At 43.7% G+C, this 23,804-nt stretch overlaps 1 protein-coding gene across 1 annotated transcript in view; it reads left to right on the top strand.

Annotated features, from left to right (window-relative positions):
* The window catches only part of LOC124132198 (vacuolar protein sorting-associated protein 8 homolog), a 50,540-nt gene that overhangs the window by 8,452 nt on the left and 18,284 nt on the right, over positions 1-23,804 (top strand). Inside the window, exons 9-27 of the mRNA XM_048382153.1 lie at positions 1,099-1,166; positions 6,722-6,772; positions 7,130-7,232; positions 7,669-7,725; positions 8,119-8,241; positions 9,103-9,183; positions 14,355-14,438; positions 15,016-15,102; positions 15,456-15,566; positions 16,008-16,145; positions 16,455-16,547; positions 16,908-16,954; positions 17,982-18,204; positions 19,109-19,250; positions 19,774-19,816; positions 20,200-20,272; positions 20,796-20,841; positions 21,109-21,182; positions 22,353-22,387. Of these exons, the coding sequence (XP_048238110.1) occupies positions 1,099-1,166; positions 6,722-6,772; positions 7,130-7,232; positions 7,669-7,725; positions 8,119-8,241; positions 9,103-9,183; positions 14,355-14,438; positions 15,016-15,102; positions 15,456-15,566; positions 16,008-16,145; positions 16,455-16,547; positions 16,908-16,954; positions 17,982-18,204; positions 19,109-19,250; positions 19,774-19,816; positions 20,200-20,272; positions 20,796-20,841; positions 21,109-21,182; positions 22,353-22,387 (1,679 nt within the window). The remainder of the gene's footprint in view (positions 1-1,098; positions 1,167-6,721; positions 6,773-7,129; positions 7,233-7,668; positions 7,726-8,118; positions 8,242-9,102; positions 9,184-14,354; positions 14,439-15,015; positions 15,103-15,455; positions 15,567-16,007; positions 16,146-16,454; positions 16,548-16,907; positions 16,955-17,981; positions 18,205-19,108; positions 19,251-19,773; positions 19,817-20,199; positions 20,273-20,795; positions 20,842-21,108; positions 21,183-22,352; positions 22,388-23,804) is intronic.

Genomic DNA, 23,804 nt, shown 5'->3' on the forward strand with positions numbered 1-23,804 from the left:
AATGCTACATTCCATGTACTTATTGTAGAAGGTTCGTAGGTTGGAAGGAGAGATGCGTTACCACCAGGATGTTGTAATACCTGCTTTATTGGGTAGAGATCACATCAACTGATTGCATCAAAATGTACTCTGGAAGACATAGTACTATAATTGTAAACGATATACCCCTGTCAACTTATCACAGTAACGGGGCGGTCGGGTAGCCTAGTGGTTAAAGCGTTCGCTCGTCACGCAGAAGACCCGGGTTCCATTCCCGACAAGGGTACAATCATCTTCCCAAGGCAAGAGAGTTAACTGACTATAAAAGTTCAGTTTCCACCCTTGCCGAACTAGGCTGGCATTATGGAGTTACAGTTTGGCTGAACTAACGAGTCTATGCATAGTCCAATCAAAATCGCGCAACAAAATCGAAATCCGGTTCGTAAATTGTCGTGCAGATTTCGGTTGATTGCAGGATTTGCAAAGCAAGTGCACTGCCAACTCGTTGTCAACAGATATTTTCCAAATCTTTTCATGTTATTAATCAAGATGCTCACGTGATTTGATGCATTTCGCGATGTAAGACCCGTTTTATCACAATATAGATCTTGATTATCGATCAGATCGTCCTGACTGGGCGCCACCATTTTGTGTGAAGCAAACACAAGTGATACGAGAGGTGGAATCTGATTGGGCCATAGGAGAGGCTTATAACTGGGACATAACTGGTAATAGCCACTGGTGGCACTACGATCGAGCCCAGTAAATCCAACCTGGTTCGGCAAGGGTGGAAACTGGACTTTTAAAGGCAGTTAACTCTCTTGCCTCGGGAAGATGGGGTACAATGTGTGAAGCCCATTTCTGGTGTCCCCTGCCGTGATATTGCTGGAATGTTGCTAAAAGCGGCGTAAAACCATACTCACTCACTCACTATCAGAATAACATCAGTTACATATTGAAAGGGTTTAGATTTGTTATGACACTTGTTGCACAGTCTGTAATGCACAAAGAAATGGGTACTTGATAAGATTGAAGACCACAAAGAGTAAGTGTGATTAGTTGCCATGATAAGTGTAGTTGAGAGGTATGTATTATGGCTTGTGATTGTTCCTGTTTCAGTTCACCGACAGCTTTGTATTGGCTGTATGCAGTGACAGTGGAGGCTCTGTCTTTGAGCTGGAGTTTAAGTATGTATGCTTGTGTACTGTGATACAATATAAACTCTGAACTGGAGTCACTTTCATATGTGATGACATGATGCACCAGCAAAATAAAGCTAAGATCTCTGGAGACACAATAACATATGTGAGAAAGGTGTATCGTTTCACTTGGCAGTGCATATATTTCTATGCACAATGATAAGTTATATCAATGTTGTACAATATTTAATTACATTAAGTAATACGTTACCACTGTTATACCGAGGCTGTTGTCTCCCACAACTGCTGCTATAGCGAAATCTACCACAGAGATCTCAATTAGCCACCTAGCAGCCATGTGACACCCTTCACTCTTGTCTCCTTCGCTTGCGTTAGCAAGACGTGTATCCAAGACTGCTGAAGCGTTCCTCAAATATTCGGTGATATTTATTATAGTTTATTCTCTAATAAACTGTGCTTTTATGGGGTGTTGCGGTAGCTACGCTTGGATATAATTTTCCCGCCAAACGGAGAGTTTTTCCCGCCCTTTTTTCTCTATACTTGCGGGGTTTGCGTATGCACGTTGTGTTTTACGTTTCCCCTGTTCTTGTATGTTTTGGGGGTTAACATCACTTATTTCTCTATATGTTATATGTGTATGTTATATGTTCACATTGCTCGTTTATTTTCTTGTGAAAATGCTCGTTTGTCTGACATGGAAATGTCCCCGGTTCCAAGCCCCTCTACCCCTGCTCCTCGGAGTTGCGGGGTGTGCCGCAAATTCTTATCGACCCGGGATCCCCACGATCATTGCCCGCGGTGCAGGGTTCCTTGTGGGGACACCCGGTGCACCCAGTGTGAAGGTCTGGGGCCTGCGGCGTTTGAGCGCTACCAACTGTACGTCCAGTCCGTCTCCACCCCTGTGGTGGCCGGCTCGTCCGGTCGGGGTCCCCTTGTGGGTACCACATCCTCGGCTGCGGCGGATCCCTTGGTGGCCCTCGGGCTGTCCGGGGATTCCGTCGCCGCATTGCTATCTAAACTTGTGGACTCCAAGCTGGCGGCCTTATCTCAGGATAGGCCGCTGGCTGTTCCGTCCCCGGCGACTGCCGTGGTCACTGGTCCTTCCCTCCGCTGCTCCCGCTATCGGTTAAGGACCGCGTGGCCATGGTTTATGACCTCTTCGAGGACATGCCCAAGCCCCTGCCGATACCGCGGGGAATCCACGGCTCTGTGGGTTCCTCCGAGGTGTACGACGAGTCGTCCGACAAGGCTTTCCCGGCATCATCCTTGCTGCGCGGGATTTAGCCTTCCCTGGAGAAAGCCTTCGTGGCTGCCTCCGGTCGGGATCTCCCGTTACCTCCACCGTCATGGAGAAAAGGGTCCTTCCCGGTGCATGACCTTGCCTTTCCCGAGGCTGGTCCTACCGCGGAAGCCCATGTTGAGCGTTTGGGTGTCTGTGCCCCACCGGCTGCCACGGTACCACAAGGTACCTTGCAGCAGCTGGACACCCTCGCTCGACACTCCATGCTTGCAATGTCTCACGGAGACACATACCTGGCTGCAGCGGCCAGTCTGGTCGAAGGTTCTCCCATGGACCGAGACCAGCGCATATATAACTGCCTGATTGGTTTAAATGCTTCCCTGGAGTACGTTGCCGGGGCTTCGGCCTTTATTTCCGGCACGTGCCATTTTCTCCGGCGCCAGTCGTATCTGGTTGCCTCAGGGTTGGACGCTGCTAATCTGGAGGTGCTCCTTTCGCAGCCTTGGTCTGCTCGGACCCTGTTTAATAACAAGATCCCTGGGGTTCTGAAGGAACAACAGGCCGCTGTGTCTGCCGAGGCCTCTTGGCACACACTGGATCTTGTGGGGTCCCTGCATAGACGCCTGAGTGCCGCTCCTAAGCGGAGCGCGACTCAGGATGCTGCGGCCGGCAGGCCTAAGGGGTCGGGTTCTTCTTCCTCTGGGAAGAAGCCCCGCCCTGAGGGCTCCGGTAAGGGCTCTGAGCAGCCCTTTTGCGGGAAGAAGGGGAACTGGGGGAAGCCCAAGTCTAAGGACGGCAAGGGCCCCTCCAGGTGACTCTCTTTGGAGGGGTTCGTGTGCCGACATCGCCAACTTCGGTTGGCCCGTAGGCAAACCTGTGTCACTCAGCCCTGGACAGTTGCGCCTGCCGCAGCCTGTCAGGGCCCCCTCTCCTTCCCCAGTGGGAGCCAGACTCCAGACTTACTGGGAGAATTGGGAACAAGTGTTCGACGACCCGTGGGTGGTCAACACGATTCGGTACAGCTATCGGCTTGATCTCAAAGCGAATCCGCTGCTCACCGTTGCCCCGTTGGCAGGTTTCTATTCGGAAACCGATCTTCCCATCTTCGCCGATGCCATCGGCAGGTTGGTGGAGAAGAGGGCAGTTCGGGAGTTAGCTCTAACAGAAATAACACCGGGGTTTTACTTCAGGATATTTCTAGTTCCCAAGAAGGACAACGCCGAGGGGTGTCCGGTACTTCGCATACCTGGACGACTTGCTAGTAGCAAATCGAATGACGCACACGCTGTCTCGGCAGCTGGATTTCGCACTTCGGCTCTTGGAGCAATTGGGGTGGATTGTCAATCTCCCCAAGAGCGAGTTAACCCCCTCTCAGAACTTGCAGTTCATCGGAGGTCGGTTCAACACGGTGACCCATTGCCTCTTTGTCCCCCCAGACCCGTGGCACAAGATTCAGGCGATGATTGCCAAAGTCTTAGCGGTGCAACAGACTGTTCACTTTGGGGAACAGCTGTTAGGGTTACTTGTGTCAGCCCGCTGCAACGTTTTTTAATCCAGTTGTTAGCAAAGGAGGAGAACAGTGCGACCATCGCCCTCCCGGATCGGATCCGACCGCATCTGGAGTGGTGGACGGTCCCTTACAATGTCTTATCAGGAGTCTCTATGTGGCCCTACTGGGCCACGTTGAACCTGTATACAGACGCCTCTCTAGTGGACTGGGGCGCCCATCTAGAGGGGGAGGTGAGCTCGGGGCTGTGGTGCGTAGACGAACTAGGTCTTCACATCAATTGTCTCGAGTTCAAGGCAGTGATCAACTCAGTCAATCACTGGAAGCATCGTCTCGTCAATGCCCGGCTCATGCTGGCGACCGACAACACGACGGTAGTGTCCTATGTGAACAAACTGGGGGGAACCCACAGTCACTCGCTACTCGATCTCACTTTCGAGTTTTACGCTCTGGTGGACAGTGTCCCGTGCCAGATATGCGCCTGTCACATCCCAGGTGTGCGGATGGCCGACGCTTTATCGAGGCCTCAGGATCCGAGCCCCACAGAGTGGATGCTGAACCCAGTAGTGTTTCAGTAGCTGTGCGAACGTTTGGGTCGTCCGATGGTCGACCTGTTCGCAACACGGTTCAACAATCAACTCTCGTTGTTTGTATCACCAGTCCCGGACCCGAGGGCCATCGATCACGACTGGACGGGCTTGGACACTTATGCTTACCCGCCGACAGCCCATGTGGCCGAACAGATTGTGGTACCCCGACTTGCTGACACAGGTCACGCAGTCGCCACTTCCACTGCCTGTGAGACCGGATCTCTTGATCCACCCTCACACCCGTCAGCTTCATCCAAACGCAGGGCAGTTTAATCTGCACGCGTGGATGTTGTCACCGAGCGTCTGAGGAGTAAAGGTTTTTCTCGTCGGGCGTCTCGGGCATACGTTAGTATGCATCGTGATTCTACCTATATCTGTGCAGGATATTGCTCATTTCATGTCTCACTTGCGAGACACCTGGAAACTCTCCGGGGGTTCCATTGCCAACTATGTCTCGTCCGTTGCTACGGTACGGGAGCTATGGGTACCAGTCTCTCCAAAGAGCCGGTGATACGGGGTATTATCAACGGTTTCAAACAGCACGATCTTAAGAAGGGCCGCCTTCGGGCACCGGCCTGGGATCTTTCCCTAGTGTTGAAATCACTTACGGAAGCTCCATATGAACCCTTGCATAGTGCTTCGTTCCGGCATGTGACTTGGAAAACATCATTTCTCCTCTCCATTGCCACAGCGGCACGTGTATCCGAAATTCATGCACTCGATGTCGCCAAGGTACGATTGGATAGGGGTGACGAAGGAGCGGTCCGCCTGGGCCTGCTCATGGCCTTCGTCGCCAAGAATCAGAGAATCGGGCAAACGGAGAGAGAATTCACTGTAAGATCCCTCAAAGAAATCTTACATCCTGCTGATACTGAGGACAGAGCGCTGTGTCCTGTTAGGGCCCTTAAGTATTATCTTAAGGCTTCGAATGAACGCAGACAAGGGCGTGGCTGTCTGTTCATATCGTGTAACCCTAATTGCACGGTTGACATAACTCGCAACTTGATTGCGTTGTGGCTTCGTTCTGTCATCAATCTGGTAGTACAAACCCGCACGAGATCAGGGCGCTAGATCAGGGTACTAGCGGCAACATTTGCCCTACACTCGAATATCTCTGTTCACAGAATATTACGAGGTTGTTCCTGGCGTTCTGACTCGGTTTTTGCCAATCATTACCTCAGAAAGGTTTCTGATGAAGACGTGGAGGGGGTGCACCGTCTTGAGCCGCTGATCGCGGCACAAGCGGTCATCTAGGGGGTGTGTCCAGCGCAATTCCAAACTCTGCAGTCATCAGTCCTTGCACGGTGGTCAATCTGGGTCATCTCCAATGTTCCCACGCCGTGGGTACAGGATTGGGGGTCCTGCAAACCAGCGCACTCACACCACAGGTGAGGCGGCTTTTTGTGTGTTTTGTCCTTATTTGTATTTTGACAATTATGCATTTAATTGTCTGTCGTGTATTCCAACCTTGTGATACATGCTTACGAATACTGGAATTAGGTCACGCGCCTATTACATATGTTAAGTAGGCTTGCTCGGGGATATACGGTCTGAATGAAATTAATTTCCCTCTTTCGACTGTTTAACCTGATCTAAGATTTAGCTCACGCGGATACAGTGTTCTCATCCGCTGCGGCGATGAAATACCTATCCAGTGGGGCCGTTTGGAGTCACCAATCGTTTTGGCAATGACAATTGAGCCTTACGGTATGCGCTTGACAGTGCTTTGGTATTCCTATAGGGTAACGCCTAGCTAGGTGCATGCGCATCGAGTGCTTCCGCCTTGGTGTTTACTTCCGCTGGTCGGAAGGAACGCTAGCAGTCAGGATTCGGGTTGTAGGTGCTCCCCACCGCCTACTGTGGTAGTCAGCCTCGGTATAACAGTGGTAACGTATTACTTAATGTAATTTGTAGAATTTTCCTATTCGGATTATTCTTTAAGTAATATGTTACCACTGGGCTGCATGAGGTAATTGAGATCTCTGTGGTAGATTTCGCTATAGCAGCAGTTGTGGGAGACAACAGCCTCGGTATAACAGTGGTAACGTATTACCTATAGAATATTCCAAATAGGAAAATTCTACAAAATATGGTGAAACCTCCCATATAAACATATGTGTATCCTTGAGAATTATTTGCTTTTAAGTTGGTATCAAGAGATGCCTTACATAAATAGTGGCAAGAGGCTAAACCTTTTAAGAGCAGGGTTGTGGTAACTTTAAAGATGTTCTGATGTTTTTTTAAGACGCCTGATTGGAGTGAGAACTTGTGAGTCCCAGTGCCTGTTTTCTGGAAGGTAGGTTTCTGATACCATCACAACTCTTTTTTCTATAGAAATCACATCTAGGTTCAGTCCTGTGATTATTTAAACTCTTTGAGTTGGAATTATTTGTTACTGAAAGTATGGATTTTTAGTCTATATCGATGTACAGCTACCTGGTAGTATATTTTAGACTAGACATAAGGATGCAGTGCTTCAATACTGGAAGGGCTTTATCGACAATGATTGAGTGTTGAACATTGGCAGTGTAACCTGACGATGCAGTGCTTCAATAGTGGAAGGGCTTTATTGACAATGATTGAGTGTTGAACATTGGCAGTGTAACCTGACGCTAACCATGATGCACTGACTTACTTGTGTTCCTCTGAACAGCCGTGGTGAGGTGTGTGTGATTGAACCCCTTCACATGAACCTGACCATCAAAGACCATCCAATGCAGGATGTCATGGTGCTGGCGATGGCGTCTCTCTCCAAGGTAAGTCAGGTTAACAGTTGCTTTCTGAGATAAATATAGGTTATGACCCGTGGAGAAACATTTCATATTAAGTATATGTGTAAGTATACTAAATCAGTTATGAGGCTTATGTTTGGATTTATTTGTTATTATCCTCAGATATGACACAATATTGCTGTTGATATTCTGTCTATATGAACAATGAAGGAAGTATGATTTATGAAAGTTCAAGAGTTTAAAGAACCTTACCTAAATAGCAAAAGGGAGCCATTTGGAAACTTGTCTAGTGATATCAAAACATTCTATTATCTCTCCAGTTCTTTTTTGTTATTATTATTTGTTTTGTGGAAATATCCATGTGAATTCAAATAATGTTTGTCTTAGTCAAAAGTGTATTGTATCTTTTATGTTTTAAAGTTTCAAAATATGTGATTTGGAACATTGATGTTTGTTTCAGGTTTTACTGGTGACGTTACGACCAACACTTAAAGTTATGTTTACTCATCCTTTGAAGGTAAGTGACGAAAGTATGTGCATTTCAGAATATTCCAAACTTGTTTCATTTCGTGGTCAGGATTCGCCAGTCGTCTGAGGTATGTCAGAAACCTATGATCATGAGTTTGAATCCCAGATTTGCCCTGGTTATGTTTCTTGATTTTATCAGAACCATACCAGTTCTGGTGAGTTTTCAGTGGTAAGCATCTTAAGACCTGCATGACTTCAGACTTTAATCCTACTTCAAGCTAAATGTAGTTGTGATTGCATGATTGTTCCAATGGTGAATAATGGCAGGTATATTTATAATATGACAAAATGCTTCTTTAAGTTATCTCCCTTGGGTCAGGCATGCCATACATTGTTGTTGTTGTTGTTGTGTCCATCAGTATTGACTGATATGTTTTTATAGGGAGACCCAAGTACTCTGCCGCTGTTGGCGTGGCAGTTTGTCATCATCCAGGTGTCGGAGAGAGACCGAGTCATCGACCCAGTGCTAGTGTTTGCTCGTGACCAGACAATTTACTTCTATCAGGTAACTATGGCCAAGTTGATTTTGTCACATTGTCTTTTACCGCATAGATGTTCTTCATAAGAAAAGTAGCTTATAGTTTAAACAAGAGGCACGGGTGTCCCAGTCGTCTAAGGCGTCGTGATTCACTGTGCAGAGGTGCGTCCCTAGGGCACGCCAGAAAACTATGATTGTGGGTTCGAATCCCGGTTCGCCCTGGTTATGTTTCTAGGTTTGTCAGCACCATACCCATGCTTGTGGGTTTCACCGAAGTGGTAAAGCTCCTCCCACATTAAGCTGACACACCGTGATATAACTCAAATACTGTTAAAAGCAGCGTTAAACCCAACTTTTAAATTAAAAGTTATTATAAATTAAACAATGTCAAAGGTTCATGTTACAAATAGTTTCTTCTGGTCAAGTGGGCACTTCTAATATATTAGATTTGTTTAAACTTGTTTCCACAGTTATACTTATATAAAAATTAGTTCTTATGTCTTGCAAGTGTTTGATGGATCTGTGTAATAAGGCCATAATAAATTATTTATAGATTTTCATCCCTTCCCACCTCTTGAGCAAAACCGACGGAAGTCTAGACTAGGACAAGCATATGGCTATATAAGTGAAATAATCTCTAGTGCGACGTTAAATCCCATTTCACCTCATCTATTTATAAACCATCAGTAATTTGTCTCATACCAATGACCGATGATGACTGTTATTCCCCTCACCTCAAAAGTTAGCATGTAAGTCAATGAGTCATTGCATTAATGTTTACAGTTAATGATTTAGTGGGTCCCTAAATTCAAATGTCACAGGAGAAGACCTCAGAGACTCCAGGACCCTCCTTAATTTTGAAGACTGATCCATGTTCCTCTTCTGCAGGTAATCTGTCATGGACCTCAAGACATCCGCTGTTCAGGTCTGCAGAAGATGGAGGTCCCATACCAGCTGCTCAGTGTCAAAGTGAGTCATGTTGAATTCTCTCAGTTTGAATGATGATTCAATAATTATTTGACTCATGAAAGTTTTGCATTGATTTATTGAAAATACCCCTGAGTAGAACCATCATAATGTTAACATAAATGTTTAGATTAAATATTCAGACATAAATTATTACCTTAAGACACAAGTAAGATATTATTTCTTAACTTATCCTGCATGACTCCCTAATACATTTACTGCATGTTTTGACACAAAGAAAAAACTGTGTGAGGTCCTGCTGAAGAAGTGGCCAATCCCTCCATACAGTGCCCACGTGACCACTGAAGTGATGACATCATGAACCACCACATTACTGCTGTTACTCAGATTGAACAGTCACTGTTTTGAGTTCTTAAGCATATCCATTGACATTCTTCACGTGTTATTCAACTCTTTTGTGTTGTGTGATTTATATACCTCCTATGGTTTGTGTCTTCATGTCTTACCTACTATTTTTGCCATTGCATTAATATTTAACACTTGATGGTCTGGACTCATCCCCCTCAGACAGCCTTTATGGACCACACTTGGCTGCACATGATGCAATCCTTGTTTTAACAATTGATGCCACATCCACTGCTTACACACCCACCAGTGCCTCCGTTATCTGTGACGCCCCCAGCGCCTTATGTGGATCATGGTGGCGCTGACGCCCTGGACGGCCACCTTGACCACATGACAGGATCCTCCAGGTCCACAACCGACCGTGTACCAGACACTGGTTTGGTGTTCATCGACACGAAGATTCACCAATCCCTCAAATCTCTGTCTGCCATAGCGTCTGCCTCGAAAGCCATCGTCCAGGATCTCTCCGAGTCTAATCCCAACCGCTTGGATTATCTCTACATAGTCATGACCTATCAACAGTGCCAGATAGACCATATGAGGAATCGTCTGAAAGGCAGGCACTATCAACCTCACCAGGACTTATACCAAAGCAGACGTGGTGTCCGCAAAGGGGAAGCGCTGAAGAGAGGGACGCCAACGACTCCCAGTCGTTCCAGTCGTCGAAACATTTGTAGTGGGGAGACTCGGATGATATTGGTTCCAGAACTGGGACATTCTGGAGGACCCATACATAACCAACATCTTACACCAGCAGTATCATCTCACACTCATCAACGATCCTCCTCTAATGTCCACACCAGGGGTCCGGAAAATTTAAAACCCTATCGGACATTTACATTTATGCCACGCCCCCTTCAAGCGTATTTTAGTACAACTTTTTACACACAAATTACAAGTTGTTACGTATTCATAATATGATGAATTATGAATTGTTTCAATTTAAATTGTTTAATTCACCGGACAATTAATAACAAATAATATCATTTTAGATATATATGGAAAACATACGTTTGTTTCTGTTATAATAACGATCTGTTAACGTTGTGAACGGTCTAATTAATATTCATGAGTCTGCTCAAGTGTACGCGTTGTAACATTTGGATCGAGACTATTATCCCATATTTGGTTATCACGTGACCTCACGGGAAAAGTGTTTTTTTTAAACTAAAGATTATTTAAAAACAAGACAGATAATATAATCATAAATCCTAAACTATCGTTGATAGCAATAGTTATTTGAATACTTTTTCATCTGTACTTAATTATTGACCATAAAAAAATTTGATATCGATCGTCACAGAAAGCAAAATGGCGGTCAATCAAGATTCAATATACGACTAGCTACTGAAAACAATAAAATCTGCAAATCCTCATTGTATGTCAACCAAGTGAAAGTCGTTAGCCACGACTTACAAAATGATCATTCAGACTTTGAGGGTTTGGCAGATCCGCTCGACTGATCTGCATCGGTTGACTGGCTGTCGTCACGCTTTCGCTTCTTGTCTGAGGTTACGTATCGTAGCATTGTGAGGATAATGAGGTACATCGATGATGCAAGGTATTTATGTACAGTTGTAAACACATTTTACTCAAATTAACAAGATGTTCTCAGTAATTAATCCGTGTCAACTCAGTTTATTGCCTATTACAGTGATTGACCGATTGGACTATCATTGTCGGTACGATGTATTTACAGCAATCAAAACAAACAAAGCTTGTCAGTGTAGATAATCTTCATTGTGTTACAACTGCAGACAGAAACTGCTCAGTCCTAACTGTTGATCATGTCCGGTCAAAATTTAAGAATGTCCGGACAATACTTTTTAAAATGTCCGGACAGAAAAATTTAAATGTCCGGTAAGCAATATTTTAAACCGGACATTTGAGATCCCCAATCGGACATGTCGGGCGCATATGACGGTTTCCGGACCCCTGGTCCACACCCACCTACCTTCACCACATCAGCTTTTCTTTATCAATATCAACACACTGCTACTCAAAGAGGCCATAGAGATCGTACACTCCCTAGCCATGATACCAGGCTTCTACTCCCCGATATTCCTTGTCCCCAAGAAGGACTTGGAACAACTCCAGATGATCCACAATCTGGCTACATTCAACAAGTGCTACCATGAGCGCCCGCCATCTTTCCTCAGGTCAACGTTGAGGCTGCTCAAAGCCAGAATCCAAGCCAACGATTCCTTGATCAGCATTGACACACAGGTCGCTTACCTACATGTCCCGATCCACCTCAGCATCTTCAGCAATTGTTGGTGCTCCCATTTGGCATTTTTCCGGCCCCGTGGCTATTTACACACATCAGCAAGCCCATAGCCACCTTCCTGCACCTGAGGAACATCCAACTCGAGGCGTATGTCGATGATTGCCTTCTGAGCCAACAGGCGCAGGACCTGATCTCTAGAGGCAGACTTCAACTGCGCCCGATCCAGATTTTTCTCACCCCATACATCACATGCCAGAACCAGTTGGCTTCCATCGTCCTACCAGCCCACCTCAAGCTGCATCCCCATTGGTAGACAATGGAGTCAAATTTCTTAAGCAGCGTCTCCTTGACAGAGCTCACACCTTTACTACACCTGTTTGTTGACGCCTCTCTTCAGAGTTGGAGAGCTCATCTTGCTGACCAGGTAGCCTCAGGGCTGTGGTCATTCGAGCAACAACAGCGGCACATCAACAACTTAGAGCTTGAGGCTCTCATTCTATCAGTTTCTCACTGGCAGCAGGTTCATCAGTATGCTCAGGTCACCTTCTTAATGGATGTCACCATGGTGTGGTTTCAGGCACCCAAACATAGACCTGTTTGCCACCAGTCAAAACTTCCAGATCCGGACCTAAATATCCCTGGTACCAGCCCCTCAGGCTTGGGCTGTTTACACCGTCAATGTTCCCTGGGAAGGCCAAAAAGCGTATGCTTTTCCGCCAGCTGTGGTTCTTCCCAGGGCTCTGACTTTGATCGCGCCTTGGTGGCCAGCAAGGGGCTGGTTCATGTATCTCAAAGAAATGGCCACAGTCAACACACTTGAACTGCAAGGATGGCGAAACCTGTTGATCTACCCACACAGTAGGCTGTCCCATCCATCTTCAGGCGGGTTTCATCTTCACCCTTGGTACATCTGCAAAGCGCCCTCTGTGCCAAGGGCTATTCTACCAGGGGACTCTACGACGACAAGTGGCATTAATTTGAAAGTTTCTGCAAAGAAAAACATCAAGACCCTACCACTGTGTCGCCCTAGTTCTTTGCTGAATTTCTTCCATTCTTACCCTGCAGAAGGCATGTGAAGGGCAGTACTATCACCACTTACTTAGTGGCCCGTATTTTGGTCTTGGCCATCCTGGAAGATCACAAGATGATTAATATTCCGGCACTCCAAGATTTGCTGCGCTCTTCTGTTTGGAAGAACAGAAGGCCAAATTCAGACCCTCAGTTCTCAAGCCACTTCACCCCACTACATTTTACAACCTCACCAGAAAAACTCTTTTCCTTTAGGCTTGAGTCAACTTCACACCCTGGATATTGCCAGTGTTCGATTTGAGTGCAGAGCACACATAGCTGTTCATCTTGGGCTGTGCTGGGATTTTTAACAGCCACGAATCGACTCCTAGGACAGCCAGACAGATCCTTCATCATCCCACCTCGCTCTTTGATAGTGGGTTTCAAAGAAGAGCAGGGGCTCCTCAGCTGCCAGGTTTGTGCACTGAGGTGCTTTATCTGATGCTCCAAGGCCCAACAGGGTGCACAACTACATCTCTTCATCCCTGTTTCTGCCACCTTGCAGACAGAAGTGAGCCATAACACAATCTCCCTGTGGTTACGCACCCTCATTCTACAGGCCCATGAGGCCACTGGATTGGATCCCCCAGGGCCAACAACCCTCACGAGATCAGAACAGTCGCCTCCACCATGGCCCTCCACAGCAACTGCTCCATCCAATCAATTATGGAAGACTGCTTCTGGTGCTTAGGATTAGGTTTACCTGCTACTTGCATTCGCTTGGTATGTCAGTCTTATAGCTTTAGCTCTCACTTTTTTCCTATTACTGCACTGTTACCTGGACCTGCCGCATACCCTTCTGACAGGATTGGTCACACAGTGCTGGTCATCGTTCAGGACCCTTTGCTGATTGGTTGGACTTTGTCAAGAGTTTATTGAACATCACATCTGAAGGTACGCCCTCCTCATATCATCCAATAAAGATGCATTAAGGAGTAATGCAGGGTAAGTTAAATAATTTGTATATATTTGTATATTTATTCTACATTTATTCTACATTACTACATCTAAAGTGGCTCACCTGTTGCAGAGCTTCCTACCAACCTTGTTTTCAGATGTTATGACCTAGCAATAATGGGTTGATTCGTGATGTCATCACTTCCATGGTCACATGGGCACTGTGTGATGGAATTGGCCACACAACTAGTTGGAACAACTTCTTCAGCAGGACCTCACAAAGCTTCTTCTTTCTGTAAAACAAGCAGTAAATGATTGTTTGATAGGCATTACTTGGAAGATGACGGATGACAAAGTAGACACAATTTATGGATAACAACTTCTTTATAGAAGTATATAGTTTCAGTATAGATTGTTATACTGTTGTGAAGCAAGACTTGCTTGACAAAGTTATAAGGATCTATACCGAAACGTTGCCATCACAGGTGGTTATCCATAAATTGTGTCTCTTTTGAAAGTAGTAATTGCAGTAAGGAGTGATGCACGATAAGTAAACAAATATAAAAACAATATCTAGATTTTACAAGATTGTAAAGATTAAGATTCCTCTCTCCAGTGGATGAACCCACGAACTATTGTGACTCTGGACACATCTGAGAAGCTTCATGTCATCGATGTCAGATCTGAGGAGGAGCTGGAGGTAAGAAAAGATACTAGTATATCTTTGCAGGTTTGTAGCTCAGTCTAGGTTTCTTCAACTCCTAGTTTGTTTTTTCACAGATGTTACTTTGTGACATGATATGATTCATATTGTGATATGATTCTGATTCTATGAATTTACCAGAATAAGTTTATGTCACCACAAGATTATGAACATAGGTCATGAACATGATGAAGACAAAGTTTCCTAATGGATTTCAGCTTCTTTCATTACCATAGTTACAGGATATGCATGCCATCAATGTAATTGTGCATCATCACTGTCAACATATTTCCAAGGTGTTCAGTTTTGTGCGTCATAGTGGTTGCGTACTTTCATTTCATGGGACACATGATTCTGTCTGAGAACATAAATATCAGGCTGGATACTGTAGATTGATGACCCCTGTGGGCCCCTGCTAATAATAACATCTGGTTTGCCTAGATTAGAATAACTGCAGGCTAGGATATAGATAAAATATTCCTGACTCCGGACTAAAATAACATTCGCTCACTCACAAGATTGATGATGTTGGACTGCAGCTGTGTCGCCCGATACTAACCCTGTGATGTTGCAGGTGATTGACATCTCTGAGGTTCAGCTAGTGTACGGAACAAGTTACTTCAAGTCTCTGGCCACAGGAGGGAATGTCAGCCAAGCCCTAGTAAGTACACCGTGATGATTTTGTCAGGGAGTGTCACCTGTTCATGTCTAGCAATTTAACATGATTAAAACTTCAGTCAATATATTTATCGTCGTGAAAGAAAGTCGTTATTCAGAGAAGTTGTATTTGTGCTTTCCAAAATGTCATAGAAAACCTTTTTGAGCTATTGTTAAGATATGTTATATCACTGTCTGTTTAACTGCACTTAAGGGAGGACAGATTAACTATGTTACATCTCAGATATGTATAAGCATTTATAAGTAACAAGGAGAGTTCCATGTGCTCACCTTGATTAGTGTGATATAGTTGTACGAGGTAGTGGTACTAATGCCACTGCCGTGTTCCTCCTCCAGGCTTATGCAGGAGAGCAGGCCTGCTACCAGTCCATCACCAGTCATGGGGGACAACTCTTCCTGCAGGGGACTCGCAACGTGCATGTTTTCACACTGAGGACTTGGAAAGAGGTCAGTATGGATTCCAGGTTGGAATAAGTCCCGAGTAACCTATACTGGTCGTAATAGACAACTTAATATTGCTGGGTGACCTTAACAAAGAGTCAAACAGTCTAACATGAGTGTTTAGGGGCCTTCCTTCTCTCAGCATGCTTTGAATATGATAATGTGCATCATGTAACATAGTCTTACTGCAGGCTTTATGGTAAGAATCCTCGTTATTTTGAACTAGATTCTTTGTCTCTATGAAATGATCATATTAAGAATTAGATGGAGGATCAAATGGCTATAATATGCTGCTTGGCTGATTGTGTTTCATCTCATCCCATTGTTTATTGCTGTCAGCTTCTGGTCCTGATTATTTACAGGCCACCGGGATACAGCTCAAACATTGCTGGCTGTTGCTTAATACAAACATGTATTAGTGGTTCTTGATGACTGTTTACGTTACAGAGGCTGGAGGTCCTCGTGAAGCAGAACAAATACCAGGAGGCTCTGGCCCTGGCTCTCTCCTTCTACGAGGGGAAGGCAAAGGCGGTTGTGGGACTCACCGGACCTCAGAAGCAGAGGAAGGATATCGTAGCCCATCTAGTAAGTGTTGAGTGTAGTGTCAACATGGAAAACTATAGTGACCGTGTATTTTAGTGGTTCAAGTAACTGGAGCAGCTGTTACTCTTGGAACCACTTTGGCCAAGTTTACAATCACAACATTGTTGGACAGGTAGAGCTGTCGTTGATGGAGAGACAAACATGCTGGTTTGGGGTACCTATATAAAAATAAGGTAAATAGGGACAAAACATTTTGAGCAGGAGCTGTTTTGAAGTGTTGGGTGAGTTGCCAAAAAAGTTTTTGTATGTTCTGCATATTCAGTAGTTAGTAAAGGTTACATCTCTTCTTAGATGCTTGACCTGCTGTTCAACTACGTGGACCTGTCCATGACCCGCCTGTGCCCGGAGAAAGGCAAGATAGAGGAGCTGGAAGAGTATTACCAGGTGGGGCTCCAGGACTTACATCATCTTATTGTGGTACTTTCATGAAATTGTGTGTAGGGCTAGAAAGTTCAGGACTGTCCGTGAAACATTTGCATCAAAGCATTTTTATTCAGTTGCAAGACAAAAAATGAAAATTCGGACCCTTGAAAGAAATCCACATTACATGGTTTTTAGAACTAACAGATGATTTGCATTCTTCATTGTTAAGTGTTAATATTACTCTATTGATTTTATTTGTCTGTTAGCCAATAGTTCAGGCCATGAATTTAACTATATATCAGGATGACTTTTCACATTGCTGAAGGGCATGGCTTTGTACCATACTATACATTGTCTCACATCTCTGCTTGTTGTTGCTAGGAAATAGTTCCAGTATGTGTGGATTACTCCCTGCATCTCCAGAGAACGTAAGTTCATTTCGTAACAAACACTACGTCTTTCTATAAAACAATCATCCTGTGTATATCTAATGTGCAAAGTTGTGTCAGTAACATCACCTTAGTATCTTTTAGAATACAATTAGCTGTAATAATAGTTGTGGATATAAGAAGGACAAACCACTTCTGAAAGTCAAGAAAGATTTTGAGTTATATTCTAAGATCTTTTATGATATTTATTAAAAGCAACTGAAAATTTGTTTGAAGCTTTTTCATTACATTTCCACGTTATACACTGTAACGAAACAATTAAGGATTGACTGCGGAGTCTTACAAAAAATTGCACATCGGTCTTTCGATTCATACCTCAAAGAACAGTCAATCCTTATAATTAAAACATGTTTTTCTACGATATTTTAACCAACAACACGTTTATATATCAAAGCAGACAAAAATGATAAACATTCCAGGTGTAGGAATACGTACTGTGGCGTGACATAAATCAGGCGATTGTTTAATTAATGCACATAACTTGAGCTGCCCACAAAGCCAGCAGCCAATCAACAGAGAGTAGGATCAAAACAAAGTTCACAGGACCCGTCAATCAAGGCAAGAGTCGAGAAGAACCGCAGCAGTCTGACTGTAACGAACCAAACAAATATGTCCAAGATAAGCGGTTGTTTCAAAAGACATGCAGATACCGCACGTTTGCTGTCTTATTCCTTCTCGGCCTTCAGTTTCAAAAGGTAGTTTGGACAATGAATATGCATGAATGTAGCTCAATGTCCTGTGCATGACGATACACAAGAGCAGAAAGGGGATTCCCTCGACTGTACAGGGATTCCACAACATTCCGTTGAAGTAAAAGTAGTCGCTTCGGTGGGCGTGGCTTGATTGTTTACATTCATTAGGAAATTTATGTAATTACACATGACCAATTCAGCTAATCAGAATGCAGGAATTACAATGAATACAATGAAAATTTAATTATTTAGATATGATGGAAACTTTAAATCTCTGCATCATGCATTAACAGCAGTTCCTTATATTCTTTCAGAGATATTTTATTTGGCCGCATATATGACCGGTTTGGTGAAGATGTGATAGCTCAAGGCACATTCCTAGAATGCCTGGAGCCATATATTCTAGGCGACAAGCTCACGTCCATTCCACCATCCGTCATGAAGGACTTTGTCGGTCACTATGAAACCCGAGAGATGCTGGACAATGTGGAGGCCTGTATCGTCCATCTGGACATCACAAGTCTCGACATTCATCAGGTGGGCACCAGTTAGTGTATGCTGAAGACAGATGTAGAAAATGTTTCATCATGAGAATATCCTGATAAGGTTCCATGGTTTGTGAGCAAAAAGTGTTAATGTTCTTAGACCTGCATCACTTTGTGCTTTCTTCCAACAATAAGCTGACACGCTACGATATAACTGAAATACTGTTGAAGCAGTGTTACACCCAACTCTCCTCCTGACAACAATGATGTGGACATGGTTAAAGGGCAAGTTCACACGGAAATTAACCTATTTTTCTTGTACTTTTTCCACATTAAAAGTGTTAACAGAGAAGTGTCATAGACAAAAATATAAAAATATCACAATTAATTAACATATTTTTCGCATTAAAACGATTTATATTTTTCACATTTACCAAGTGTTCTATTTCCACAACAAAAACACCATGGCTTATGCCCCTTGCAATATGACGTCATTGGTGCTAATTGATAAACATTATGACGTCATCATGCTTTGTTGGAGCCGCTTCACGTGGTGTAGGTCTAGGTGTGTGATTCTAGCGTCTCAGATGCCAGCCAGCATAGTGTTATGCTGAGTCACCACTGCGCCGGAGTGTGTCGTAGGCCATGTTGTTTAACCGCAAACTGGTACTTGATATCTTTTGCGTTGAGAATAGACAGGGACCCAGTTGAATTGGCACCAATTACGTCATAATCTAAGGGGGATAACTCAGGCCTGTTTAGCTCGAAAAACGAAGGCCTCATAACGGCATATCATTTTCACACGATTGTGAGCTTCCTACTTTCACTGTGAAAAAAATGAGTGTATATTTTCAAACACAGATACTAACTAATTCTAAAATTCCGTTTTCTTTAAAATAAGAAAGAAAGTGATTTTTGCGTGTACACTTCCCCTTTAACTGTGTCTGTGTATGCAGGTGGTACACCTATGCTGGGACCATGGCCTGTATGATGCCATCATCTATGTGTACAACAAGGGCATGTATGACTACACAACACCCCTGGAGGAGCTGCTGCTGTTACTGACGTCGGCTGTGAAGACTGGAAAACAGCTCACAGGTCAGTACTGGTCCCTGGGGTAATTATCTACAACAGATAGCCCAAAAGAAAGTGCATAATGGGAGCTCTGTTGTCTTGCAAATTAACAGATGTTGGAGGGAGAAATTGATATGCAGGTTGTCTATCTGTCTTCTGTCCAGTTTGTGAGATACAGTAAAAGCTGTTTGGTTGTAATAGATCTTATACATTGCCCCCTTGTTTTCTATACTCCTCAGGGAGCTGAGAATGAAATCCAAGTGCACACTTATCCATTGCCTGGGTTAATAATAAACAACTGTGACCATACATCAGTGGGTGGATTAGACACATTACAAACGTCCATTATTAGTAGTGTTGTTTTCTCAAAACTGGACCTCTTGCATTTTTGTGCATCTTTAACAGGGTGAAAGCAGAACTATTAGAGACATAACAATGACAGGTGGAGTTGTTTGGGGTAAGAAGAACATGTAACATAAGAATAATTGAGGTATAGACATGATGGAGGGGATGTGAGGATTTCATGTTCGTTTTGTTTTGTTTTCAGATAGCCAGATTAAACTTGGGAACAAACTGCTGGTCTACATCAGGTGGGTTCACATGTCCAACACACTTCCTCAACCCTCTCTCTTGGAAGTGGGAACAGACATCAGGGAATGATCAGTTAAATGTTAGATTTCCATCCCCGTCTGTCTCATTTCCATGCATCCCGTCTCACATAATGTTATTGTCCCAAGAACTTACTGAGATAAGAAGCATCAGTTTGTACCTCCTTTCTATATTTGATTAAATACACTGTTTAATAAGTACTACCAAACACTCATGCTCTGTTTGCATCATTGAATCAGGTTTATACACCATGTAGTCAGTTGCCTTCAATAGATGGATCAGATAGGTTACATTGATTGACTTTGAGGATGTCTCTCTCTCTGCCTCTATCTCAACATATGAACAAGGTATGTGTCCACTGCAGCTGCTGCCTGGCAGGGAGAGCCTACCCGTTCGGAGACATCCCAGACGAGCATGTGGAGGAGGTCAAGGAAAAGGTCAGCTCCATCTTCCACTGTGTCTGTAGCCCTAGCGTGTAGGCTCATCACTATTTGATTGGTTCATCATAATCTCTTTATGCGGAAATAGCTAAGCCGGTTGCCTTCCTTGGCAACACTGACTGACATTTATTATACAGACTGGCTGGTCTTTTTTAAGACACAGATTGGCTGGTCTTTTTCAGTCAACATTATGATCAAGTGAGAATGATATTAACGCTTGTCACATAAATAGAAAAGCTAAACAGGTACTGATGGCATCTTTTGGAATATAAGAATGATGTTATTGTACTGATGGCATCTTTTGGAATATAAGAATGATGTTATTGTACTGATGGCATCTTTTGGAATATAAGAATGATGTTATTGTACTGATGGCATCATTTGGAATATAAGAATGATGTTATTGTACTGATGGCATCTTTTGGAATATAAGAATGATGTTATTGTACTGATTGCATCATTTGGAATATGAGAATGATGTTATTGAGTATCAGATGCTAAATGTTCACTTGTGTTTCAGGTGTTCGCAACAATCACGTGTCTGCATACCACCAAACCTACAGAAGGTGAGTTTAAGCATGTGGTACATGATGTACATATAGACAAGGCACTAGCCAAGGGTGGTGTGGATACTAAACATTCTCTTGCTGAGCTCTGGTTCTACAATGATAAGATGAATTAGTAATTGGAAGTGATTAGCCTCTCCAAGTCTGCTGACAATCGTATGTTTTTGACCATCAACAATTGGAGATTGATGGAAACCTTAATCAAGGAGTAAATGATGTAAGAAGTCCAAGAGCCCCCACTGAACTGACACACTGTTGTTCCTTCAGATGAGCCAGCCTACCCTAACCTCCGCTCACTGCTGCAGTTTGACACAAGGGAGTTCCTCAATGTATTGGCACTGGTAGGTTGAATTTTTGCAGGGACTATAGAAACAGGCTCCATTCGTCCATCACATTTTGTTTCCTCAAGATAACTCATGTACCATTCAGTATTACTTCATGAACATTTTTCTATCAAGCAAGTACTGAACTGGTGGCCTTTTGCTGTTCAGTGTCTTTTAAAGTTTTAGATTATCTGTTTCAAAGGCAAAAAGCAAGTAGGGCTAAAGTTTAAATGAAGATTTCATTTTACGGAACATAACTCCTAAACCATTCAATATTTCTTGATGAAAATTTAGAAGCACATCAGATATCATACATTATACAACCCTGTTGGATTCTCGGAATTCTGAAATAGGTCCCTAGAAACCTATTCTTGTTTTGAGAGGCATATAAATGGATCAGGCAGTAAGACTTTGTGAATTGGTTGATTGTGTGGCATTGTACTGTCACAGAGTGGGACGTTGCTCATAATTTCAACAACTGGTTACAATTTTTGCTATTTAGAATAGGAATTATGATTTAGAGTTTTTGAAATATTTAATGTTACATTGCTGTCAAGTGAAAAGCTCTGTCTCTTGAAAAGTACCATGACTACCACACATGTCCGTAGAATGTATCACAAGCATTTATAGCATAGCGGAACTCATTGGTTTAGTCATCAATCATAACGGCAGTTATACTCACCAGCTTTAGGATTAACCTGTTTGGGTCTGATGAGGTGAATTCCTTGTTGTGATTGTTTGTGAGATGTTTCAGAGGGTGATGGTTATCTATGACTTTGTCTTCTTGTGACTTGCATGGATCTTTTGAGTACATATTTACTGACCCGTGAAGATCCGGGGTAGAATAGGTCTTTAGCAACCCATGCTTGCCGTAAAAGGCGGCTATGCTTGTCGTAAGAGGCGACTAACGGGATCGGGTGGTCAGGCTTGCTGACTTGGTTGATGCATGTCATCGATCCCCATTGCGTGGATCGATGCTCATGATATTAATCACTGGATTGTCTGTTCCAGACTCGATTATTTACAGACCGGTGTCATATAGCTGGAATATTGCTGAGGGCGGCGTTAAACAAACAAACAAACCAAAAACATATTTACTCTAAAAGTTATGAATTATACACACACCTTAGCAGAACCTCATGTATCTGTGAACAAGACTGTCTAGTATAAATATGTTTTGTGTATCAGGCTTTCGAGGAAGACGAATTCAACACGGAGAAAGGGTAGGTGGCCAGGCACAGTGTTTGATATATTGTTGTTTGTAAATTATTTCAGGTATCATGTATATAGATAGGATGTGAAGGGAGATTCTTGACAAATGCTCTTGATACACATTCATTATATGGTTACCATTCTGGAGGGAAGTATATGTTAACAGATAGGATTACATGTCAGAGGCTGTTAACAGATGATATAGATGATTACATGTCTGTTTGTTGTGTGACAGGATTGCAAGGCGACAGAGGGTGTTAACAGATGATATAGATGATTACATGTCTGTTTGTTGTGTGACAGGATTGCAAGGCGACAGAGGGTGTTAACAGATGATATAGATGATTACATGTCTGTTTGTTGTGTGACAGGATTGCCAAGCGACGGAGGGTGTTAACAGATGATATAGATGATTACATGTCTGTTTGTTGTGTGACAGGATTGCAAGGCGACAGAGGGTGTTAACAGATGATATAGATGATTACATGTCTGTTTGTTGTGTGACAGGATTGCCAAGCGACGGAGGGTGTTAACAGATGATGTGGATGATTACATGTCTGTTTGTTGTGTGACAGGATTGCCAAGCGACGGAGGGTGTTAACAGATGATGTGGATGATTACATGTCTGTTTGTTGTGTGACAGGATTGCCAAGCGACGGAGGGTGTTAACAGATGATGTGGATGATTACATGTCTGTTTGTTGTGTGACAGGATTGCCAAGCGACGGAGGGTGTTAACAGATGATGTGGATGATTACATGTCTGTGTGTTGTGTGACAGGATTGCCTAGCGACAGAGGGTGTTAACAGATGATGTGAATGATTACATGTCTGTGTGTTGTGTGACAGGATTGCCAAGTTACAGAGGGTGTTAACAGATGATGTGGATGATATCATGTCTGTGTGTTGTGTGACAGGATTGCCTAGCGACAGAGGGTGTTAACAGATGATGTGAATGATTAAATGTCTGTGTGTTGTGTGACAGGATTGCCAAGTTACAGAGGGTGTTAACAGATGATGTGGATGATATCTTGTCTGTGTGTTGTGTGACAGGATTGCCTAGCGACATGGTGTTAACAGATGATATAGATGATTACATGTCTGTGTGTTGTGTGACAGGATTGCAAGGCGACAGAGGGTGTTATCAGATGATTACATGTCTGTGTGTTGTGTGACAGGATTGCCAGGTGTCAGAGGGTGTTAACAGATGATTACATGTCTGTATGTTGTGTGACAGGATTGCCAAGCGACGGAGGGTGTTAACAGATGATGTGGATGATTACATGTCTGTGTGTTGTGTGACAGGATTGCCTAGCGACAGAGGGTGTTAACAGATGATGTGAATGATTACATGTCTGTGTGTTGTGTGACAGGATTGCCAAGTTACAGAGGGTGTTAACAGATGATGTGGATGATATCATGTCTGTGTG

Source organism: Haliotis rufescens, unplaced genomic scaffold (assembly GCF_023055435.1).
Source record: "Haliotis rufescens isolate VD_foot unplaced genomic scaffold, xgHalRufe1.0.p SCAF_4, whole genome shotgun sequence".
NCBI classification, from domain to species: Eukaryota; Metazoa; Mollusca; class Gastropoda; order Lepetellida; family Haliotidae; genus Haliotis; species Haliotis rufescens.